At 40.5% G+C, this 11,864-nt stretch overlaps 1 protein-coding gene across 1 annotated transcript; it reads left to right on the top strand.

Annotated features, from left to right (window-relative positions):
• The first annotated feature begins 497 nt into the window (after positions 1 to 497).
• RPS13 (ribosomal protein S13) lies at positions 498 to 6,111 on the top strand. The gene is made up of 6 exons (XM_060262616.1): positions 498 to 694; positions 1,552 to 1,600; positions 3,259 to 3,337; positions 5,009 to 5,178; positions 5,376 to 5,476; positions 5,927 to 6,111. The coding sequence occupies exons 1-6, from the start codon at positions 672 to 674 to the stop codon at positions 5,958 to 5,960; spliced, it is 456 nt and encodes a 151-aa protein (XP_060118599.1). The 5' UTR covers positions 498 to 671; the 3' UTR covers positions 5,961 to 6,111.
• Positions 6,112 to 11,864: the final 5,753 nt, after the last annotated feature.

Below are 11,864 nucleotides of genomic sequence, written 5' to 3'. Positions count from 1 at the left end.
TGTCTGTTCACTCTCAAGGCAGTGCGGCGTTTTATAAACCAGGCGGCTATCCCTACAGAAGCAAGTAATTCCAGCTAAGTAGTCGTGTTAGTCTGCAACAGCAAAGCACAAAAGCAGACCCGGTGCCAATTTAAGAAAAATATAACCTTATACCAGAATACATTTTGTCAGTCTTTGAAGCACCGACTAACGTTTCATTTTAAAGAAGAAAAGTAACACAAAAAAATCACTCTCGACGCTTCACTCGATCAAATTTCTTGAAGGATAGACTACCCTGGCAACACGAGCCAATCAGCATTCAGAGCAATGCCTTTCGCAACGCATCATGATAAATCCAAGTGAGCAGCCGTGTTGGTCTGAAGCAACAGAACAAAGCAAGAGCCTAGTAGCGCCTTTAAGACCAACAACGTTTTATTCGGAAGGTAAGCTTTCGTAGGCACGCACACTTCATCAGGCAACGGAATGCGGTACTGCGAGCTGCGCTACATCTGCAGCGCATCATGGGAATTAAACTATCTACAAACTCTCCACCCTGCTGCATGATGGGGGCTGTATTTCTTGGTTCCGACTATGCGTTGCACAAGGCCCGTGGCGCGCGTTGACGTCACTTCCGACGGGATAAGGTTGATCTGCGCTGTAAGCTCGGGCTGCTCTTTCTCTTCGTCGCCATCATGGGTCGCATGCACGCTCCAGGGTGAGGGCCGGGGCCGGGGGTACAGACAGTTCCCGAAGGTTGCAGTTACTGGGTTCGTGTTGTAGATTGGGGTCACATTGTGTGGGAAGAGAGAAGACGTTTTGTTCCCAGGTCTTCTTGGCTGACCGTCGGCCTCTCGGAAAAGGAACTCTTTGAGGCGGGCTGTGAGGAGCTCCGGGTTTCTTTCATGTCTTCCCCCCACCCCACAGAGGTTTCTAGAAGCGGTGCGAGGTTTTGGGCGTGGAAGGGTGGGAGTCGTGAGCTTGCTGTTGACTTCATAGGCGCAAGAAAGAAATGCGGGCTTGGTTTCTGAGACCCTCGCATTGCCTCCTCTGATCTTTAGCGCCCCTTTTTGCGCGCCCCCGCCACACGTGCAGGTTACAAAATAATAGCCTGATTTACAGAAACACTTTGATCTGGTGATGCCTAAAATTTAACAAGTTAGGTATATGGGGATACAGTTTTCATCGAGACATGTTTTAACAAAACTGGAAATTATGCTATTCCTTATTTCATTAAATACATTCTATTAAAACAGTCTTTTGGAGTAGGTTAGGCTAAGAGGAAGTGTTTGGTTGAAGGTTACACAGTGAGGTTTATGGCACAGTGGATAGTTGAAATGAGGTATTCTTACCACTGTGTATTAGTATTGCCATGCTCACAGCTACGCAGGAGATTTGGAACAAAATGGAATGAAGTAATTCTGTTCCAATTCTTGGCACATTGCTTCAGTGAGGAGTGATTTGTTGATGGGATCACAGGGAGTGCGGTGACTGTGTTTTATTGGTCTGAGCTTGGAAACTTATTCCAACCTGTTTTTGATGTGTATGTTAAAAATGTTTCTCTCTGCTCAACAGAAAGGGTTTATCCCAGTCTGCCTTGCCATATAGGCGAAGTGTACCCACTGTAAGTAGCAATCTTTGTGATCTGTTTGTTACTGTGACCCTGTTTTCACTCAGTGTGAGAAGTGCCTAATGGTGCAGATTAAAACAACATTAATGTAGATTACCAACAACATTAGTTTATAGCCCATAAGAACAGTCAGATTTGAATGAATAATCTCCCGTGCTGTATAGACTTCTAAATTACTGTCTAAATACCAGCCACCTTAAAATGGTCTGGCAAGTGGGCACCTTTATCAGGTTTCCAAATTGTTGTGAGGAGCAAAATTCAGTTGTTCTTGGAACATTTGAATTGGCTGATTATCTGTTTTGGGAGTTCAATTTTAAAATAGTTACTAATTCTTTCATATACATATATTGGATCATATTGATGTGGTGGTGTATGTTTAGTGTAGACCAGGGGAGTCAGACTCATTTGTTAGGAGGGCCAGATCTGACATAACAGACCTTGTCGGGCCAGGCCATGTGTGTCATAAAATATAATGCCAGGTAGTGGAGATATAAACTTTATAAAGGACATAGACAAACACAACTAAAGGGTTTTTTTTAAAGCTTTAAGTAAAACATGCTTAAAAGATTAGCAGTCTTGCAATATTTTATTTAATAATCTCTGATAACTGAAGGAAGCAAGAGAGGGGGAGAAGTTAGCAGACTTCTCGCAGGCCTGATAGAAGCCCCCCGGGGGGCTGATTTGGCCCCTGGATCGCATGTTTGACACCCCTGGTGTAGACTTAGCTAGGTTGAGCTTCCTTTCTGTAGAAAAGTGATAACCAGAACATTATGAGACATTTTAATAAATAGTTGTTTGTTTCTTAATTTTCTCTTGACTTAAGTACACACAGAACATTCCCCAACACTAAAAATTGTGCAAAATATCCTTTGAATCTCTATATCTTATACAGTTTGTTTACTGTATGCTTAGAATCCTCAAACAAAACAAAAGGCTTTATTGGAGCCAATTTTGCATGAAGTTCAGGAAATTCTAAGGCTGCAGCTTTGTCTTGCAGGCTCTTAATTAATGTTGTATTAATGTGGTACATTATATCCAGTTAGTGTATTTGGAGTCCAGTGTGGCGTGAAAACTGGTAGCTTAACTGATGGAAATATAATTATTTGAAAGTAAATTGTCAACTGCTGGTCACCAGGGAAAAAAATACATACACGTGTGTGTGTATTAGCATGAACAGAGGAAGGTGTCTGGCACCTTGATGTGAACTCACTTTTTAAAAAACCAGACACTGCTCTAATTACATTTTTGTTTATTGTATTGATTCTGTGGTATGATATATAAAAACTTTATGATGTGGCCAGTGCACAGTAATTAAATCTGATCTGAGTATAAGGCCAGTAATAAATACATTATAGCAGGGGTGGCCAACAGTAGCCCTTCAGATTTTTTTTTTTGCCCACAACTCCCATCAGCTGCAGCCAGTGGCTGGGGCTGATGGGAGTTGTAGGCAAAAAACATCTGGAGAGCTACCATTGGCCACCCCTGCATTATAGCATTGTAAGGTACATCAAGATGACTTTCTGTACAAGTGAGTTTCCCTTTAAGAACAGTTTTGCAGAATCAGTTGTGTACCTGTGTTGGTGCAAACTGTTGCTTGCATATCTGAATGTAGCCATTTGTGAAGTAATATGATTCTCAATTGAATTTTGCAGTGGCTGAAACTTACTTCTGATGATGTAAAAGAACAGATTTACAAGTTGGCTAAAAAAGGCTTGACTCCCTCGCAGATTGGTATGTCTTCAGCTAAAATGTAGCATACAGAGTAAAAGCAGAATAATCATGTTTGTTCTGTTTAACGTCCTGTTATAGCTTTTTTGTGAGATGGAGCACTCTGTCAGACGTATGAAGCATTATCCTTGGTGTTATATGCATATGAACAAACAGAACAAGGGCAGGAGCACTCTAGGAAATAAAGTCCAAGAAAGGCATATGTTACATGACTATGCAATTTTTTTGCAGTTTATTCTGTCTTCTGCAGCATGTGGAAGGTACTAGTCTGTTTTGAACCATTTTTTCCAGAGGTTCCCAATGTTGTGCCTATGGGTGCCATGGCACCTGCCAAATGCTCTTAAAAAGTAGGTGGAGCCAGGTGGGCTTCTGCCTAGCAAGACTTCTGATTGACCATTAAGAATAGATTGGCTGTGCCGATTTTAAAAAATGTTGCTTTTGTAGCAGTTGCTATGTCAGCACAAAGATCATCATTGAGTGACTGAAAGCAAGTTGTGGCTGCTTTTTTGTGGCTGCCTTCTCCCCCTGTGGCAGCCGTTTTGTGGCTGTTCCCATCACACTGTGTCAGAACACCAAAGGCACCCAGAGAGTTGGGCCCCCCCAATTTATACCAAATAAAAAACCAGCTAACCTATGAAAGAGCAGAGAAGTCCATGTAAATATGAAAGTTGTTTGAAATTTGCGTGCATAACAATGAAAGTTCTGCATTCAGAGGTGTTAATTTTTCAGAAGCCACATTTGATTGGGAAAAGAAAGATTTGAAATGATAATGATTTGAAAGAAATACTTGATATTTAAATGGTGTGCTAATCATGCCCACACTTTTTAAGTTGGGTGCCTTCAGTGGTGTAGCAGTGATACAGTGGCATGCACATTTCCTCAGATATTTGGAATATCTGATACCTTGAATAAAACTTTGTTGCTCTTAAAGGTGCCACTGGATTCAAACTTTGTTCTACTGCTTCACACCAATACTGCTGCCCACCTGAATCTATAATCACTAGTATTAGTTATAATTTATAATATGATTTGCTAGTGCTGGGGACAGACTTTTTTTTTAAAGCATACTAGCACAAACTGTTTAGAAACCTTTGGGACAACAGTTTAAGAATTATTAACGATGTGTGATTAAGTTAAAGAATTATTACCGATGTGTGATTAAATTGCAGTTGGTCCACAGTTAAGCACAAATGTCTCATTTAAGTCATATTGAATGATGGGTAAGATTGGAAGCTTTAGATTGGTTTTGGAAACTAGCAGTGTCATTGCAGACTGATATTTACACTTAAATATCATCAGCAGTGCTCTTTTCAGATGTGCACACCATAAACAGCCATATCCCACAAAACTCACAAAGATCTGTGTTTACTTTAGTATTGGTCCTGGGGTTCTGTCATCTTCACTGGAATTCCAAGGTAAAAAGCATAATACATAACTTTGAACTGATTTTTTTTAAAAAAGCTGTTTGCACCCAACTGATATAGAGATTGATGTAGAATACTTTCTTGCTCACTGTGATGATTGGTTATAACCATTCACAGTTTCCACCAGAAGTTTCCACCAGTTTCCTCTGTATTGACTAAATCTTCCTCGGATGTCTTGAGTGAGCAACCCTGATTGTATGGCAGAATTGCAAGAAACTTCTCAATATGCATAATTCTGTTTCTGTTCTAGGTGTGATCCTGAGGGACTCCCATGGAGTTGCCCAAGTTCGTTTTGTGACAGGCAACAAAATTCTAAGGATTCTTAAATCCAAGGGGCTTGCTCCTGATCTTCCAGAGGACCTTTACCACTTAATCAAAAAGGCGGTTGCTGTTCGTAAGCATCTTGAAAGGAACCGGAAGGTAAATAGACGTCTGTATTCCATCCTCAAAATGGTGAAATAGGACTTTCACTTTGAAATGACTGAAATTGTGGAAGAGTTCTTTATTCAGGAGATTGTGGCCCAAGTTTGAAGAAAGTGATGTGAGATGTAACTGAGTATATGTGAAACCAAAATCACACTGAAATGTCATTTATCTGAACTGCTTTTTGTTGTCAGGATAAAGATGCCAAATTCCGACTCATTCTAATTGAGAGCAGAATTCATAGATTGGCTCGTTACTACAAGACCAAAAGAGTACTGCCACCTAATTGGAAGTAGTAAGTATGATTTGCTCTGTTTAATTTGATATGAAAATCTTGCTTAAAAAAACAGGCAACATTTTAGTTTCCCAGCCTGTAATGAGTAGAATTTAGAAGCAAAGTATGAGTTACTGTTGGGATACATTTGTTATGTATTCAGCTCTAATAAGGTTAGATGAACGCTCTTGTCCAAAATGGTATAGGAGATGTTTTAGTCCTTTTAAAACAAATTAGATTTTCTCTGTAGTTCAAGCATTCTGTTGCTTAGGACACGAAAAATTGCTAATGGTGATGGTTGTATTAAAGCTATCTGCAGTTTATATCAATAAGGTTTTCCTCAGCTTTGATTAGATAACTCATTGAGCTGCTACAACTGAATTGTAAATTTAATCCTGGGATTGTGGTATCTACCTAATTTTGATGCCATTGTCTAATGCATGTCTTTCCCCCCCTCCCTTTTCCCCCTAGTGAATCATCTACAGCTTCTGCTCTGGTTGCATAAGAGCTTCTGTTTGCTATGGGAACCAACTCATTAATATTCAGTAGCCCTTCCAGTGCTGTGCCAGAAAAAGATGTCATAAAGAGGCTTCTTCCTTGTTTGCTGTGGTAAAATAAATTACCCATACCAATAAAAGCATCTGATTTTTCCATCAGCTTTATGAATTGAGTTATTGGTATAAAATTACATCTGTGCTGTTGATGATGCAACTGCCTGTTGGTGTTTTAGAATGCATGATTAATAAAATGGGTATTAGGTGTATTGAAATATGTGAGAATGCCATACCAGCATCTTTATAGAAGCTGAATATTGTTTAATTGTTGTTCTACTGAATGTTGGTGAAAATATTAATTTGCTTAGAGTTAACAATTTCTAGAAATTTTGAAACCATGGGAAAACATTTGTTTTAGGTAGAAAACCTGAAATTTGGAAGAAACTGATATACAGAACTATCAGGATAGGTTAATAAAATTTGTACTTTAAAATTTGCCATATCAGTTAGTACTGTCTGCCATATTTATGGAATTTAAAATTACAAATGCCTTAGTTTTCTGAAAGTACAGCTACTGGTATACCCAATGTTACAGAGAGCTGCAAACAATTACATCCTGTGCTGTCAGTGCATTTATCTTGGTTTCTACCATATGAAGGAAGAAACAATAGATTTTTTTAAATATCTTTTTGGATGCAAACAAGTATTATTTGAATGTTATCATGCAATCACAACAGGCTAGAAGAACATTGGGATATAAAGTTAAATCATATAACACCACATTGTTCAGCAGTATACTATACATAGCATATTATGAGCAAAAGTTATCTCAGTTAAGCAGCATGACATATTTTCTAAAATATTTATCTGTGGCACTTAAACATTTATGCCCTGCTTCTCTCCTTAATAGAAGCCTGAAGCTGCTTATGACACTGTTCTTCTTGTATCCTTATAACACTGAGATAGGGTAGGTTCAGAGAGTAAATTGCCCAAGCTTACCCAACAAGCTTCCATGGCAAAGAAGAGATTTGAAGCTGGGTGTTCCAGAACTAGTCCATTGTGCTAACTACACTTGTATACATGAACTGTATATATAGTGTTACATTTTAAAAATCCTTTGTACTACACATTTTGAGAGAGCAAATCAGAATCATAGAGTTGGAAGGGACCTCCAGGGTCATCTAGTCCAACCCCCTGCACAGTGTGGGAAATTCACAAGTACCTCCCCCTTACACACAGACACACGCACAGTGACCCCTGCTCCAAGCCCAGAAGATGGAGAAATTCACAAATACCTTCCCTTAAGTTCACAAAATCAGTATCGTTAGATGGCCACCTAGCCTCTGTCTAAAAACCTCCAAAGACGGAGAGCCCACCACCTCCTGAGGAAGCCTGTTCGAGGATCCACTCTGCCAGGAAGTTCTTCCTAGTGTTTAGCTGAAAATTCTTGATTTAATTTCAACTTGTTGGTTCTGGTCTGACTTTCTAGGGCAACAGAAAACAATTCTGCACCATCTTCTATATGACAGCCCCTTCAAGGACTTAAAGATGGTGATCATAACTTCTCAGTCATCTCTGAAGGCTAAACATACCCAGCTTCTTCAGTCTATCCTTGTTGGACTTGGTCTCCAGACCCCTCATCATTTTTGTTGCCCTCCTCTCGACACGTTCTAGCTTGTCTGTATTCTTAAATTATGGTGCCCAATACTGAACACAATACTCAATGAGGTCTAATCAGAGCAAAGTGATACTATCACTTCGCTGGATCTGGATACTATACTTCTGTTGATAGAGCCCTATCTTTGTCTTGAATTCCTCACTCCTTTCAAAAGAAAACATTTCCTTGGGAGTTCTGTGCTCAATTTCCAATTTCTGGGCCTTCTCATCTGTAGATTAAATAGGAATATTATTAAAGGAGATTCCTTTAGTTTACTTTTCCCCATTAATTGTGTGTAGCTCTAGTTAAACAATAAGTGGAAGATGTTAGGAACAAACACCACATTGGATGCTGCAGGATGGTTGCGAAAGGTGCTCTGCAGAATTACCCTTCCCCAGTTTTGGTGGCTGCTGTGAGGGATAAACAAACAAAAATCCTCTGCACTTCATGGTAGAATTTCTAGAACCAGTGGAGTCTAGAAGCAGTAGTGGTGTGGGTATAGCCAGGAGATCCATGTAGCCTGATTAACTTCACTACAGCTTCCTGTACTCTGGGGTCTTTTTCTACTAAGAGTACTTCTTACTATTGCATACATGCTCATCCTTTGGAGTCTTGATGAATTATTGAAACAGTTCCTGCACCCATTCCAGTTGATTTCATTGAAGGGCTGATATTGCAAGCTGTATGCTAGAATATTTTTTCCTTCAGTTTGGGAGAATAAAATATTTGAATTATACCTAGATTCAGTTTTTTTAACATGGCTTAGGAACTAATCTCTCTGAGTAAATAGAACATAAGAGCCTAATACTCTAATCTAGTCCTGGGCATGGATTTGATTTTTCCCCTAAAGTCTTTGGCAGTTACAAGAGGCATGATACTAGAATCTGAACAGCAGAGGCTTGGTGTTACTTGGGGTTTACGCTGTAGACATATTGCAAGGATCTGAGTTTGCAGTATTAAGTTTCAAAGCTAGGATAACATTAATGATTGTGTCAGAACTAGATAGCCAAATTTAAAAAATGGATAAAATTATCTAAAACTGTTCTTGACTTTCAGTCTGCCTTCAAATTCAATGCTTCCAGTACTAAGAAGAGGTTACATAATGGAAAGTTTGGGGTTTTCTGCACCAATAGAAGATGGTCTGATTAATTATTCCCAAGGCAATCCACTAACCTATTTCAACATGACACTGCAGAACTTTGATAGTATTTGCTAAAGAATAGCACCAGCATATAGAATAGCTGCTGCTTGTTAGGCAGGCATGGAAGGTGCACAGTTCTGGTAATGTGAGAGCAGCCATATGTGTATTCAGGGCTTCTATGTAAATGAAGTTTCTGAAGCAGATTTTTAACATTGGGCTGTATCCTGCTAGTGCTGATGGGTGTGGCTCTTCCATAGACTCCTCTTCCCCTGTGCAAGCACCAGTTGTTTCCGACTCTGGGGTGATGTCGCATCACGACGCTTTTTGACCCTCAAAAACTGGACAAAAATGACTCTGCTTGATGGACTGCAGTACTGAAGGGAAAGCAGTTCTTTTCCTGCTTCTAAGCACTTCGGAGGCTGGCCAGTTGGGAAGAGAATGGGTGGTTCAAACTTAATGTGCTCATGTTGCCATGAGCTAAAGCAAAAAAAATTCTTAGACCATGGAAATGATTGTTTTGTGCACCCTTTCTGCATCATTCTACATTTCCATCTGTGTGTATAAAACATTAGAACAAAGTAGGAGTCAAGTAGCACCTTTAAGACCCAACAGAGTTTTATTCAGAATATAAGCTTTTGTATGCACCCCATCCCCTCATCTGAAGTATGCATGCGTATGAAAGCTTACATTCTGAATAAAATTTTGTTGGTCTTAAGTGTGATATTTGACTCCTGCTTTGTTCTACTGCTTCAGACCAACACTGCTGCCCACCTGGATCTATCTACATAAAGCAATAGGTGTCCCAGGCATGTTTGAGGCTTCAGCTATTTATTTATGTAAGAACTGGGGAAAAGCTCATCTATTGTCCCAAGTACTTCCTCCCACTTAAAAATGTTGATGTATAGGCAAAGTTATGTTGCTATTTAAGAAATACAGTTGAGTGAAAAATGCATGATTGACATTGAAGTGACCATGGAAGCTACAATGTTGTGGCTAAGACTCACCCATTTTTTCCATGGAGCATGTTTGAGCATGTTATTGGTCAATACATTACGTGACAATTTTGAAAGTTAACATAATTTCAAAGGAATTAATTAGTTCTATCATCTTCCAGACCTCTTGGAGGACAGGAGATGTGCCATAAGACTGGAGCAGGGAGATGTTACTCCAATTTTTCAAAAAGGAGGAGGGATGACCCAGGAAACTACAGGTCAGTCAGTCTGACCTCTGCTCCAAGGAAAATAGTAGAGCAGATTTTGAAGGGATCAATCTACAAAAACCTAAAGGACAATTTGGCAATCTGGGGAAATAAGCACAGATTTGTTCCCAATAGATGCTGCCAGACCAACCTCATTTCCTTCTTTGAGTGACAAGCTTACTGGATTGAGGGAAAGCTATTGATGTTGTTTACCTGGATTTCAGTAAAGCTTCTAACAGTTCCCCATAATGTTCTGATGGGTAAACTAGAGGACTGTGGACTGGACTCTAGGATAGTTAGGTGGATAGGGAACTGGTTGGAGAACTGAACTCAAAAGAGTAGTTGTCAGTGGCATTTCATCTGAATGGAGAGAGGTGTCCAGTCAGGTGCCACAGGGCTTGGTTCTAGGCCTTTTCAATATTTTTATAAATGATCTGGATGAGGTGTGTTGGGGTGCTACTCATCAAATTTGCAGATAACACTGAATTGGGACAAGCAGTGAACGTATCAGAAGACACACTGGAAGAGTGGATGGATGTGAACAAGGCTCAATTTAACAAGGATAAATACTGAGTTATACATCTGCGTAATGAAAATGAGCAACATGCATCCCGGATGGGGGATACACTTCTGAGTAGCAATGTGTGTGAGCAAGATCTTGGAGTATGGGTAGACTAACATCCAAATCACAAGATGTCATCCCCCTGTATTGCATTGGTCAGGCCGCACCTGGAGTATTGTGTGCAGTTCTGGAGGCCTCACTTCAAGAAGGCTGTGGACAGAATGGAGCCGGGTGCAAAAGAGGGCAACAAGGATGATCAGGGGCCTGGAGACAAAGCCCTACGAAGAAAAGCTAAGAGACTCGGGAATGTTCAATCTGAAGAACAGGAGGTTGAGGGGGGACATGGTTGCTCTCTTTTAAGTATTTGAAGGGCTGTCACTTAGAGAAGGGCAGGGAGCTGTTCCTGTTCGCAGCCTAGGAGAGGACTCACAATAATGGGTTTAAATTAAGGGTAGAAAGATACCAGCTGGATATTAGGAAAAACTTTCACAGTAAGAGTTGCTCAACAGTACAATCGCCTACCTAGGGAGGTGATGAGCTCCCTCTTAACAGGCAGTCTTCAAGCCATGGCTGGACAAACGTCAGGGATGCTCTAGGCCAGGGGTGTCAAACATGCGGCCTGGGGGCCGAATCAGGCCCCCGGAGGGCTTCTATCAGGCCTTCCAGCAACTGGCTTTCATCTGCTTCCTTCTTCCTCTCTTGCTTCCTTCTGCGTAACAGCTTGCTTTGCAAGGCTTGCTCAATCGCACAAGAGCTACAGAGCAAAACCTCTATTTTCTCCATTGGCTGAGGCTCCTCCCTTGGGGAGGAAGTGTGGGGAGGCAGAGCTTGCTTTGCCAGGCTCTCTCAACCACACAACAAAGCTACTGAGCCAAGTCTTTCTTCCTTCTATTGGCTGAAGCTCATGGTCCTCTGGGGAGGGAGAGAAAGATCCAGAGCTTCCTTTGCCCAATACCCTGGATCCCACGGGAGAAATACAAAGAAAGCACCCTTAAGACTGCTAGTGTTTTAAGCATATTTTAAGCTTTAAAAAAATCTTTTGTGTTTGCGTCTTTTATAAAGTTTACAAACCTATCTAATCTTAAACAGGTGCACACATGGCCCAACAAGGTCTAATTTATGTCAGATCCAGCCCTTATAACAAATGAGTTCGATACCCCTGCTCTAGACTGATCCTGCATTGAGCAGGGGGTTGGACTAGTTGATTCTATTGCCAGGGAAATGTTAACATTTGCAACTACATCCACAAAGGAACTGGAGTTGGTTGCCTGGTCTGCTGCTCTTGTGCGTACTAATTTTCATTTAATATTCCAAGAACTGGGAGAAATGATTTTATGGCCTTTATAGTAACTATTTC

The sequence above is a fragment of the Heteronotia binoei genome, chromosome 21 (assembly GCF_032191835.1).
Source record: "Heteronotia binoei isolate CCM8104 ecotype False Entrance Well chromosome 21, APGP_CSIRO_Hbin_v1, whole genome shotgun sequence".
NCBI lineage: Eukaryota > Metazoa > Chordata > Lepidosauria > Squamata > Gekkonidae > Heteronotia > Heteronotia binoei.
This window is presented reverse-complemented; position numbering and strand designations above follow the sequence as displayed.

What these genes read in the sequence shown, in the direction of transcription:
- RPS13 (XM_060262616.1), top strand. Translation starts at nt 672, where the DNA reads ATGGGTCGCATGCACGCTCCAGG. An exon ending in ATCTTGAAAGGAACCGGAAG is followed by an intron (nt 5,179 to 5,375) that starts GTAAATAGACGT and finishes TTTTGTTGTCAG; the next exon opens with GATAAAGATGCCAAATTCCG. An exon ending in CTGCCACCTAATTGGAAGTA is followed by an intron (nt 5,477 to 5,926) that starts GTAAGTATGATT and finishes TTTTCCCCCTAG; the next exon opens with TGAATCATCTACAGCTTCTG.